This window comes from Spea bombifrons, chromosome 2 (assembly GCF_027358695.1).
Source record: "Spea bombifrons isolate aSpeBom1 chromosome 2, aSpeBom1.2.pri, whole genome shotgun sequence".
NCBI lineage: Eukaryota > Metazoa > Chordata > Amphibia > Anura > Pelobatidae > Spea > Spea bombifrons.
The window spans coordinates 72,344,054-72,357,895 of NC_071088.1; the positions used below are offsets into that span (position 1 = coordinate 72,344,054).

Genomic DNA, 13,842 nt, shown 5'->3' on the forward strand with positions numbered 1-13,842 from the left:
CTTTAAATATATAAAAGGACCAGCTACACCATAAATACAGAATATGTCATATTCCGGTGGTCAGTATCAAGTGCTGGCACTGCAGTGTGATTGGAGGGACATGACCTTCTTACCCACTAAAATAATAATGGCCAATAAGTACACAAAACAAAGCAAGAATTCAGCGCATACCCAGAGAATACCTACCCAAGGCATAAATATTGGTGTACTTTAATGTAGTGGTGGGCTAAGCAATATATGGCCATATAGTGTGACAGAATCTCTAATATTTATACCTTAGGTGTTTTTTCGAAATGGTATTCAAATGGTATTGGTAATTATTATTCTAGCAGCAATGCGGGAATCTGAATGTGTGCTTTTTAGGTGGTGTGCTCCCCTATTTTGTATATTTTTTTATGCTGTGCATATGTCTATATTCTGACCAAACCTGAGGATTGTACAGCTATGCTATGAAAACCAAACAATCAGATTTGGTTCTTTGTCTAGTAAGCACAGGGCTTTAACACTTTACCTTCCCACCAAAAAATGTACAATTCTAATGCAATGGCAAATGACCACCATTGTTCATTTTTGTGTTCAGTAATTCAAGTTGGGACTGAACAGGGGCTGTTTCATTAATATACTAAATGTTAACAAATAAAATTTGAATGTTTGAAGAAAGTTTCTCAATGACAAATGGCGTTTTGTTCTTTTTTTTTATATTGCAGTTTTACCGAGTCACACGTGTGGGAATCCTGGTCGCTTGCAGAATGGTCTCCAGCAGGGAACATCATTTAATGTGGGGGACAAAGTCAGGTACAGCTGCAATGCAGGGTATATACTGGAGGGGCATGCCCTGCTTGCCTGTGTATCCAACTCCCAGAACACTGCCTCTTGGGACTTTCCCCTCCCTTCCTGCAGAGGTAAGTCTCCATGTATGGGCACACGTGAACCATTAGCTTCACAGTGCCGTGACATTCAGAACTAGGACATTGTAAAGAGCTTTATTTTTAGAATTAATTATTTGGTAGAAGCAGGGAAGGATTATTTATATATTTGCAATGAGTGTAGTTTAGGAGCATAAAAAATAATGTGTTCTTTACATGTGCTGTTAAGATTACCAGCATGGTTTGGGTGTAACAATAAACCTTTCTATAGAGGATGAGCAGTTTATGTATAATGTTCAATTAATGTAGAATGGGTCACTGGTTTGTGCAAATGCCTATACAAGTGATCAAATCTTTAAGCGAACACTCACACAAACACACCTTACACAGCCTTACCAGATCTTCCCTTACTTTGTCTGTCAGCTGAGTTTTCTACTCGTTACATGTGGTTTGAGCTGCGGGAAAATGTAAGATCACACTAGGCTACTTTGCTGAACACCTGCCTCCCACAACCTTCTGGCCCAGTGTTAAGGGATTTGGACTTGGCAGTGAATAATTGCACAGAGGGCTTTTGCCCCCTGTCCCCTGGTGCGGCCACTCCTTCTGTGCTAAGCTCAGAGATACGTTTAATAAATTAGATACTGTGCCCGGCACTGACAGAAAGTTTACTTACTTGTACTCTTCCTGTTCCAAAAACAAATTTACATCAAGATGGTTATTATTAAATTTGTTGAACCACATCCACCTTGTGTTCCCCCATCTTAAATATTGTTTTTCCGTTAATTTAGTTAAGTGTGTCACACTTTTGTGTAGTCACTCACATTCCAATGAATAAAAAATATTCCCCAAAAATGCATGTGGGTCTATTTTTCAAACTAGCTTGGCTGGACCTGGCCATGATGGTTCAACCGATCCACAGAGACCACTACAATCTATTTTTTTATTTTTTATTTTTTTAGGACACAGTGATAATCTTCAGGATAATTTCTTGAATCCATCTTACAACACATCAGTGTGTCAGATATACAGTATGTTCTTTGCAAACACACTTATACAAACATAATGCCATAACCAACTTTGTCCATTGATGAGAACCACAAACATTTTCATACAGAGTTTTTGTTCAACCTATTTTTTCAGTGCAGATATAAGTCCTTGTCCTGCAACTGCAGTGATTATCCTTGTTGCGTTCTACAGAAGGTGGGGACATAGAGTCTTCTAGAATCTTTTGAGCTGCTGACAGTAAACAGAATTGGGAGTGTGCTTTCCAGATCATTTTCATAAATACACAATGCAGAAACATGACAGTAGTATATAGAGGAATTAGTATCCACCGTTAAAGGAATTCAAATGCAGTGTGTTCATGTTATAGACTCTCCATCGGAGGGTGACCCGACTCTTCCAAGGGTTTTATTGGCACAGAAGTTGAAGTTGTTATGTGGGGCAGTTGTGTGAGGACACAGTTTATAGAGCTGAAACCAACAGTTGCTAAAAGGTAGATGGAAGGGCACCTCCTGCACTGCTCTTACTTAACAGTTTTGGGCAGCACCAGGATTGTATAATGTCTACATTTAACCATAACTGTATCTAGAGTACCATGGACTTTGAGCAGCATTTTCAGCGTGAGCGTATAATTTCTGTGCCCTTTAAGAGACCAAGTGAGTTATACATAAGGTCTCACACACACACACACCAAAAAACCACTGATTATAAAAATGATCAATTATTTGAATTTGATTATACTTACTATTAATTATGTATGCTATCTTTGCATTTACTAATTGTATTCATAATGACCCTCCCAATCAGTTTATATACAAACAAGTTATCCCTGTCCCACAAGTCACTAAGCTTGTGAAGGTAGTGTATGGCAACTCTTATAACCCCCACCCAAAACCAACTTGATATAACTGGACACAAGACAAAACTTGGGAGTAAATGGGCCACATCATTTATTATTTTGAATAGAACTTGTCCTAAACAATCATATCAATTCATTACTCCAAACATTTAAGTCTGGCCTCAAATGACCAGCCTTCCATCTATTTCCACTAGCTGGCCTACAGCTCGGTGGGCATGATCATTATTCCATACCATCACCAGAGCTTAGAGGAGGAGTAAGGCTGATTCCAGTGAGAAAATAAACAAAACTCATAAACTACACAGTCCTCTTTATAGAGATTCAAGAATTTCCGTTGCGTGATAATCCTACATTTGACATGGGAGGATTAACCCCTGCATTTTTTTTTACCTTGATTCAAAAAATGTATTTCAGAGATGGTCATATAAGGTCAAAACACATTTGAATTTGTCTTTTGTGTACAACCCTATCCAATCACACACCATAATGTAAGACTTGAATGTTCCTTCATCCTCTTTATTGTTTTTTTATTTTGATAATTTTTTTCTCTTATTAGTTTGATAATCAAATATTATGTTTTCTACATATATTTGTTGAACTCAGTATAGTGTATTAAAAAATATGCCATGCTCATCTTCCCAAGAGTAAAGCTAAGAAATAATAACATGTAGTGTATCAAATTATAATGTTTCCTTAATCGTAATTAGTATTGGTAAAGGTAGGCTGTTTCTTTATGTCGGAGACATGGTTTGTTCTCATATTGGGTTTTTTTTTCCCTTCAGCGGATGATGCATGTGGAGGGACATTAAGAGGTCAGAGTGGGATCATCACAAGCCCTCATTTCCCATCGGAATACAATAACAATGCAGACTGCACATGGACAATTCTAGCAGAGGTTGGCGACACGATTGCCTTGATCTTCACTTTCTTCCAGTTAGAAGATGCATATGACTATTTGGAAGTCACTGGAACAGAAGGTGCTTCTCTCTGGTAAGTGAGCTGACCATGCTAGCATTATCAGACTAAATAATTTCTAACTGTATTGGATTACAGATAAATGAAGAGGGCTGGGCTGTGTTCCTCAGAGTTTCATATTCTACCCCCAGAAGTACCCTATCCTTCACTACCGGTTTAATTTAAGAAGTTAGTAGTTTGGTAAGAAACTGTACTTAATCAGAAAAGCTTGATACTTGGGATACTTGGTTGGAGAATCTGGCTGCCATGGGTATTCTGTTGGAAAAAGTAGTAACATTGAACTGTTGCGCCATTGGATAAGGGCTAAGTACCTTTTTAGTAGGGTCCAAGTCACTACCTACAGTTAACTTGGGCTGTGAAGGTACCATTTAGCTTAAGGATGTAGGCGTATTGCAGTAAGTAGTGGTACCTTTTCCATTGGACTAACATTTTTAGGAGGTGATTTGGAGTGTATCCCCATTCCTTTAAACAGCCTTATATGAAATCCCTGTTGTAGTACGGTTGTGCAACAATGGTACTACATGTCAAGTTGTTCCAGCAAACGCCATGATGTTGCAGTGCAAAAATAATGACATGATAAAATACTAAAATGTTATTTACCTTACTGTTGCCCTGTGGTTATATCTAACCTAACTAGATTATTTTAACCGCCAGTAAAAAAAAAACCAAAACAAAACATTCCAGAACTGGAAATGGACCGTGAAAAGAAAGCAATATACAGTATATAAAATTAAATGGAAGCTGTCAGTTGTGAAAAAGTATACCCTTTTATGTTTACTGTATAACAAGGCAAGTTCCAATAAAATCAGCTAACATGAGTTTAGAGGAAACTAAACTTAAAAGGACACTCAAGTCATCATACACACTCTTTTTGCAATCTGCGTCCCCTTTCATTTTCCTCCCCTTACAAATGTATGGAGGAAGTCATCAGAATCACTCTATGATTTCACTAGCTTCTTGGCTTTCAGAGCATATGTCTATGGGTCTAAGAGGGGTCAACAAGTTCAGTCTTTTACCCTACACCATGCGTGTTTGTTTGGTAGGGGTTAATACAATAATAATGTTAGGGGGGATAGTTTTTTAATCAAAGGTAGGAAAATTATTCTGGGGGATTATCCACTAGGTATTTTGTTGCTATCAATAAAATATACTTATGTTTTATCTCTTGCTTGCAAAGAAAACAAATGCAACACAGGACTGTACGCAAGGCAGCAGAGTTTTGAAACGCACAGGTCAATTTATTAAAAGTCAAGCTGAAGAGGTTGACTGACATAACTTAACCCCACTTAACTTCACTTGCCTACCTCATTGTTAATGAGGTGCTTGAGTGCAGTCAAGTTGGAAATATGCAAAGTACAGTTGGGTTCATGTTTGATGTCAATTCTACTTGAACTTCACCCACAACTTGAAACAATATTGATTAAAATATTAAAAGTAAATACAATATTTCAACTCAATTACAATTTGCTAGCAACTTGGAGGGCTTTTTTACACATCAACTTTGTAGCTTGTAGGATAGAGAACACCCACCCCCCCCCCTGCGCACTTTCTCACCACTGATTCAAACAGGGCCGGTCTGGCAGGCCCACTTACTGAGACAGGAGCTTTGTGGGATCACGTAACACGATGATATGTAATCATATGGTAAAACTGAGGCTGCTCACACAGTGTGTGAGAGCAGCTATAAAAAAAGATTTGAGCAAGGGGCAAAGGGCAAACAACTTGTCAATGCCCAGAAACAGCCTCCCTGTGCCATATTTGCCCAAGACAGCCTCCCTGTGCCATATTTTGACCCAAACAGGCTCCCTGTGCAATCTTTGCCTTCAAACAGCACAACTATACAAACACACACATACATAAATAAATACATACTCATTCACACATACTTATTCACAAAACACATTCACACATACTCATTCATACTCCTGCACCCCCTAACCTCAACTGCAGAAAAGCAGCATGGTCACGTAATGTAACATGATGTAGTGAACACCGAGGTAAGCTGTGGGGCTGTAAGGAAGTGGTTGTCGTTGCTACCCCTGCAACCATTGTTGTTGCTGGCTCAAGTGGCAGCTGCTATGGGCCCCCAGGAATGACGGCTCAGCTAAAGACAGACCCGTGTTTGTGTAAATGTGAAGGGGTCCGGAAATATGTCTGCCAGTGCTTATGTTAGATACAAGAGGGGCAAAGCCACTTGGCTGTACCTGACCCTGGGGCCAGAAGGTGCCAGTTATTCTTTTTTTTTTTTTTAAACTTACAAAGAACTTTATCACGCACTCTTTGTTGTCACTTTAAGCAACTATATAATTATATATCTGTCTGTTTATGTGAAATTATTTTTTAAATATAATTTATTAAACAAGATGGTAGCGTAATAGTATTTTAAGAAAACTTTGCTGTCTGACTATACACTCCACAACTAATACATCTAGCCAATATTTGGCTGATTGAGCATGATGGGAATTGTAGTATACATTCTTTCTAAAGATTTTTCTAACTTAATGGGGCAGCTAACACTCAAACTGCTAATGTTCTGCTTACTTTGTGAAACTCGAGGCTGTTCTCCCACTGCATTGTTTTTTTTAAAAACTCCTAATTCAAGGTTTTTCTCCCTTGACAACACTTTCATGTATTCTTACTGAAGAAAGGTTAAAAACAAAAGCAAAATTTCCTTTGTATCAATTGGAAGAATTAATATGCCATCCTATAGGGATATTTCCCTCCTTCTCAGTGGGCTTCTGCACATACATAAAGCTAATATTTAGAAGGTATGGCTGTTGATAATTGTATGCCCTTAGGCAGGTCTTGTCATTGTGCCATGGTATGAATTTATAAATAGTATCCATACTTTCTAAGATCTGCAGAATCCAACTATTGCATTGGGAAATGTGCATTTTCATAAAAATTGGTTGAGTAGCTTCTTCAACGAAGACAGCTATAAATTTGCTATATATAGGTCCTGCTCCCCGGGGCACATGTTATTCTAAGTCTGGGAGGGAATAAATCATATAGGTATGGATATGAAGAAGGTGAAATACACTTTCATGTGTCAATCTTGCATTTAAAGGCCAGCACACTGAATGCTGCTGTCATTCTCTTGACTCTTAGATTTATTAATTCTTATAAGTATTGGATTTGGAAAGAAACCTATCACTCATCCGGTGCCCTTTAATCATATTTTGGCATTAATTCATTTTGGTTCTTTTGAAGAAGTGGACTTCTTTAACATATTACTGCCGTAACAATCCAATAACCGTAGAGAACAGGATGTAACACTTTAAGAAGTGCACTTTAAGAAAACATACTGCACAGACATTACTTTTATATTGTTTTGCACATGAAATGTGTGAGACATTACTTTTATATTGTATTGTACACTACATTTATTTGCAGAATGCCCGCAGATTTGTCAGTACTAGTAAAGTAGGGAAAATGAAAATTAACTGTAATATTATAATATGCAAAATTGACAATGGTATTAACACATTGGTACAGGGAGTAAAAGATTTCTACTGTTGCAACCTTACAGTTTGTTGAATAGAGGCAACTGTGTAGAACAATGTGTTTCTAGTATGGATGGTCACCAAGAGGTTACAATTTTAAAAAAAGATAAGGGAATCTAACTATTGCAGAATTCTTCCAATTAAAATTTCTGCTGATGGTCCCCAGGCTGAGGAATAAAATCATTGATGTAATTAACTAAAAAACGTTTTTTCTATCTCTTTTTTAAGCATACCAGACATCCTTAGAACGTTAATAAGTTTTTAGCAGTAAGTTTCCTTTACACTATATTCTTTAATTAACATGTCCAGTAGGCTTGAGTAAAGAGATGACTATACATGATAAGCGCAATAAAGGGGGAAATTGCGGTAAGTGCATTTTGATGACATCACAATGGAAAATGGAAAATTTTGAACACTTGACAGCTGTAAACTGACAGGCACACCTGGGAACCTTCTGGCTTTCACCTGGAGTCTCTGGGTGAAGCACTACTTCTCTGGGTCTCAGGTTACTTTCATTGGTCAGGAAAGTAGCTTTTTTCCCCTTCCCCCATCCACTTTCTCTCCTAATACCAGCTAATTTAAGGCTATATGGCCATCCCTGTAGCTGGGCTATATCCACCTCCACGTGTGATTAGTGTCTCCTCCAGCTCCACATTAAGCAACTTCCCCAGAAGTGCAAGAGTCCCAGGTGGCCTACCATGGGGAATTCCCAGGTATGCCGACAACTAATGCACAAGATAAAATGAAAACAGTAACAGGATCATTTCATTGGTTGCCATCAAAATAAAGCCACTTTTCAAATTTCACACATAACCCCAACTGAGCTTACTTTTTTGAGAGACAGAGCGTTAGTGTGATAGAAATGAATAATGTGTACAAGAAGCAAAAAGAACAAAAGATTATGTATAGAGGAACAGGTGTATTCACTAAAATATGCTGTCAATTATATAAACATTTTTGTTTAGCTTTATGCTTTCTCTTTTAATATGATATTTGGGGATCTATAATTAATAACAAAACTTGCTATACGTGTTCAATTATTCTTGCATATGTTCCTTTTTGAAATACTGAGTAGGTTGAGTACGTTATTCATAAATTTAGTCCTCTGAATCATTCATACCTGATAAACAGATTTCTTCTAAATTTAAATGTTTTCTTACCTTTTTTTTCCAACAATGGAACATTGTGCAGCTCCATAAATCCTTCTTTCAACAAATGAGAAGAGACAGATGTGTTTTGTTACCTTTGAGCACTTACTGTAGGAACAGTTTCTCTCAAGCTAGAGAATTATATCAGGTGCACTCATGTTCTTAATTGTAATTAATTTCTTTTGTTTGATGAAGTGCTTCCTGTGCAGGCTCGTTCGCTGTCAAAAGAATTTTGAAACAAAAGCTTGTTTAAAAAACAAAGGAAAAAAGGTTAACATGTTAACAGTGTCCACATAAAATCATTTACAACATTTTTGGTCCTCTGGATTTCTTTAGATTTGATGCTTTGGGGAAATAAGTGATTTGATATTTTTCTTCCCCATTATGGTTAAAAGTCTTAAAATATTTGTAGAACGAATGGTTACAAGTTACAGTGTTTGTCATTTAAATTTGTTCACACAGAGAATACATTATGTTATGAGCAGGCTAGTACGCCAATGCAACCAAAGAGAATGGGTTTAAGGTGGCTGCATAAATATGGATGATTGTTCTTAAGAAAAAAAAAAAGCCAAACCACAGTGTTAGGAAGAGGATACAGTTTCACTTTGTGACGTATAAGTAAAATGGAAATTTACCTTAAAGTTGCAAATTGCATAGATATAAAAAATCCTCATATATCCTAAAGAGTACATACAGGCTGCCAGAGTCCTCTCCGCAGTAACAGAATGCCATGTATGTGAGTGTGTGCTCAAGAGCGTGCATCAAGGCTCACCCAACAACCCACTGCTCCTGAGTATGGGTAAGTATAACCCTTTGTTGATTTTCCTGGTGCACTGTATACATATATACCAGGGGCATCCAACATGCACCTCGAGGTGTGGCCCGCGTAAGATCGGCAGCCAGGGCAACTGATCTTACGCGGGCCGCACCTCGAGCCCTGCAACAACAAGAGTCCTGCTACTTACCTGTGGGAGGGTATTTTGTACTGCACAGATGAAGTGGAACCCAGCAGAGTTCACGTGACATCACATGACACTGCTCCAGTCCTGCTTCCTCTGTTCAGTACCAGAGAACGCAGAGGGAGGCCGCGCCCCCTGCTGAAGTCTGTGAGCGGCATCGAGGAGCTGCAGTGCAGGTAAGGGGGTGGGGAGGATCTTTGAATGAGTATGCGTGATTGAGGGAATGAATCTGTGAATGAATGAGTATATGAATTAATGAGTGTGTGTGTGATAGCATGGATGTGTGAGTGCTGGAACCTAGGCATGATGGGACTGTGATTGCTGTTAGCAATCACACTCATATCATGCCAAGTCAGCCAGCACATGCTGAAACCTGGCTAGCTGCCCCCTTGTGTATTGATGCTGCCAGCAGTATGGGGTCTGCACATCACTTACAGCCACCCTGTACCGGCATGTACTGGCTAACAGCAATCACAGTCCCATCATGCCTTGGTACCAGCATTTACTAGTTGCCTGGGTATGATAGGAGTGTGATTCCTATTAGCAATCACACTCCTATTATGCCAAGTCATATTGCTATTTTTTTTTTGTCCAATTGTGGTGTGTTACCTACTTTTTTAAAAAAAATCTGAGTTTTTATTATTATTTTTAAAAGTGGGGGGGTCATTTTCGGTTTTGGCTAAGTGAACCGTCAATGTTTTGGTCCAGAATTTTCATTTTGGTGCATCCCTAGAATAAATAGAACTATTTCATTTTTAATTTTCCTGAATTTGTAGTCACAAAACTTTCTAGGCCCAGAAATCAGTTAGAGGAAAAGTAAAGGTTTTGTGTTATTTACTTTTTTTAATCTGCATATTTTATTAAAGTGCATATTTTCTCACAGTGAAAAATGAATGCGGCCCGCGCACGTATACATTTCTGATGAAGTGGCCCACTGCAGAAAAAACTTGGACACCCCTGATATATACATTTTAAGGTCAAACTGTTAAATCTAAAAAAATTTAGGTGTCTCTAGAAAGTGACACTAACTGTGTGTGTATATAAGTAATATCCATGATAAGTAAATATACTGTACATATATATATATATATATATATATACCTATATATTATTTTAATGTAAATACCAATATATACATTTAGCGAGTTAACTCATTGTACTCCTCCTATTTATACTGCCGCATATTTATGTACAAAGCGCCTGCTCGTCTTTTTTTTTAAAATACCCGCCCCCCCGCCTCCTTTGTCTCATGTGCCATCAAAATGTTCAGCTTCAGGCTCATGCATCCCTTAATTCACCACTTTATTCAGTGCGCAAATTTGTATAATGTAGGGTTTGGGAAAAGTGGCAGACCTGCTTTAGATGAAATGTTTTGACGTACTACAATTCACTTGCTATCTGACAATTTTATTGAATATGCTCTATTTTTTCCTGCATCGGTATTGTCACAAAGTATTTTTTTTTCCATTGCTGCCGCTCTATAACTGCGCATGTAGCACTACATTACAGAACAATAATTATAAGAAATTATTGTAAGAAGTCATGTCTTGGGGGTATATGACAGATACGTTCTTGTCAAACTGCTATCACAGTTCCTTTAACTTTTAGATTGGATTTTCCAAACTAATAGCTCCATTCCTCAAGTGCAAGGCCTGCCAAAAACCAAATTGAAATATGCTTTGTGAGCGATAACAAGAGAAGAGCCATTATCCCTGGACGATATGGTGCGCACACAGGCCTGCTCCAAATTAGATTACAAATAAAACTTTTACACAACTGTCCCGGGTGTCAGGAACCCCTAGAGGAATTCACATAAATCGACAGGATAGCAAAAAAATAAATAAAAAAGAGGCAAAATGTTTCATTCTTACAGAAGAGAGAACAGCTGCCCTTTATCTGTTTCAAGATTCTATCTGTTTGCTTTATTGATTCACGACATTTTGCTCTCCGCGTTCTGCGAGTTTCTTCAGAAGAAAGAGTAACGGGTCACCTTGGGTATAGGCTTCACTTTCCAGAGCTCCACTCTGCACCTACGTTTACTTTAGAACAAAGGCTGCATTTTAATTTATAGAGACTTTATAAAACATAAATACATTTGATTTATTACAGCGAGGCTAGCTACAGTCTTCATAAAGAAAAAAAAAACGGCTTTCTCAAGTAAATAACCCAATTGAGGAGTATTTTTCATGAAAAGTGCCCCAGGGTACATGTTACAATTTGATCTTTTGGGACAAAATAACCATTATGGAACAATAATTATAAGCGGCGTCCTGTAAATATTATAAGCACTTTTTACCCTGTAGACTCATTTGGTAAACTCCAAAATTCCATATTTCATCTCGCCAGCAAATCATTGACTGCTCCCAGAAACCCCCGTAAAAGGCGCAGGGGTCTGTCTGTACTTACATTCAAAATATTCATCAGGGTGCAAAGTCCACACTAATGGCTACAAATACTGCCGAACGGCTTTCAATCTTAATGTCATTCTAATGCCATTCATGTGTGCAGGATATTTTAATCAGATAGAGTGGAAGGAGGTGAGAGAAGAAGACATGGGTAGGAGATTAAAGCAAAATGCAGGAGTGAATAGGGAGGACACAAGGACATGAAGAGATAACGGGGGGGGGGGGATTAGTTTGCCTTGTCTGAATGCAGTTTCATTGCTACCTTTTAATGTGTGCGTATGCTCCAGATTTATGGTAATGTATTATTAATCACATCTGAAAAATGTATACAAAGCTGTATATGTTACCTCAGCTATTGAGATAATATTGGATACTGGATAAAAAATTATAACTTTTATTAATAGTATACATAATACAATAAAAAAAATGTACTGTATAGCTTTAGAAGGACATATAAATACTAATATAGTAACACCTTTGTTGTGACATTTGCACTAATCTATATAACGTACTGAATTTACGTAATTCTATTTGCCCAAAGAGAAGCAACCTACGAAGTTCTTTAGGGACCCGGTGAAGTGGGTGTGCGTGCAGTCTGTAGCCTCTGTATTATGGACAGACTTTGGCATCATGACCTGGTGGAATATCAGTCAGGCATGGCCAAAAAGGTCCTCTGTAGCTTAGAGGTTTGCTGTTACCCAATACACTTTCTAGAACATCTCGTTCGTTCAAATAAGTCAATACTCAACACAAGACAGGTTTTTGTTTCCAAGACAACACCCAAACTCAACTTTTTCACTCTATGGGGGTTATATAAAAATGAGCAATCTTCCAATTTGGATGTTTGTATAGACAGCTGTGCTGACTGAAAAGACCCTGGTGGTCATGTCTCAGTGATGATTTTGGTGGGAAGTTTGAAACATCTTATCACCTAAGCCACCAATGGAATGATGCAGTCAGCTGGAATATTAAATTACATTGCGATTGCCATTAGACCACTTTTCAAGCATGGACAAGAATAATTGTTTGTGCTATTTTAATGAGGGTGTAGCAACCTTAGGTAATTAGTATAATAACCATTATATTAAACACTTGAAAACAAGCCATTAGATGGTCTGTATTCTGATAACATTATAGTACACAAAGACAAGGGATGAAGGTAATATAACACAGAACGGATTGGAAATGCTTAGACAATGACTTTCTAAATTCAGTAAGCATTTATTATAGTAAAATGAAGCTCACACTACATCATATTTCTTGTATCGATTTCAAGGGGGAAATATGCACAGAGTGTACCACCATCTATCCAAATTGAGCATAGAAATAAATCTTATTGCAGTTAATGTTTAACCACAGCCTAAGATCAATCTTAGTATTTTATGTGCCACAAAACAGGGATGCATCCCTTCTCTAACTTGTGAAGAATCACTACATGAATGACCCAAGACCGGTGGGGTTTGTCTCTCTAAAGTGCAAGTGAGGACTGTGGTGCTAAGTGTAATAAAACGGAATATCTATCTACTCCACTGAATTTAATTTTTTTATACTTAAAGGCAGCATTAGAAACATCATTCTCAAAATTCAGTAGTGCACCTAGGCTGAGGTAGAGGGGGCAATTTGCCTCAGGTGCCAGTGTGCCATGAGGGCTGCTGTCACTATAGAGCACGCAAACACAGGTGCACGGCACTCAGGAACCCCGCTAACAGGCGCCCAGTGTGGTCATGTAACATGACTCCATCGTAGTGGCAGCTTGCACAGGTGAAGAGAGAGCTCCCCGGGTGAAGTATGAGGGAGGGAAAGCGAGCAAACTGCACGGTGCATGGAGGCAGGGGGAGAGAAGGGGAGGAGAGGTTGAAATAAGGGAGGGTTAGAGGAGGAGAAGGTGAAAAAGTAAGTGTGTATGAGTATGTGTTTGTGCGAGGGCATGGTGTTAGCATATGGTGATAGTTTGTGGGAGAGTATGGTGTTAGCGTGAGTCTGTGTGTGTGTGTGTCAGCATATGGTGCCATGGGTGAGCCACTAGGATATAAAGTATGTGTATGTATGCGGAGGTGTATAGTACAGTGAGCATGTGTAATCCAAATAGTAAAAAGTATTATTTGCTAACAGCAGAAAGACAGTT

At 38.3% G+C, this 13,842-nt stretch overlaps 1 protein-coding gene across 1 annotated transcript in view; it reads left to right on the forward strand.

Annotated features, from left to right (window-relative positions):
• Nucleotides 1–13,842, forward strand: part of CSMD2 (CUB and Sushi multiple domains 2) — a 382,136-nt gene that overhangs the window by 159,552 nt on the left and 208,742 nt on the right. Inside the window, exons 4-5 of the mRNA XM_053454739.1 lie at nucleotides 708–902; nucleotides 3,510–3,717. Of these exons, the coding sequence (XP_053310714.1) occupies nucleotides 708–902; nucleotides 3,510–3,717 (403 nt within the window). The remainder of the gene's footprint in view (nucleotides 1–707; nucleotides 903–3,509; nucleotides 3,718–13,842) is intronic.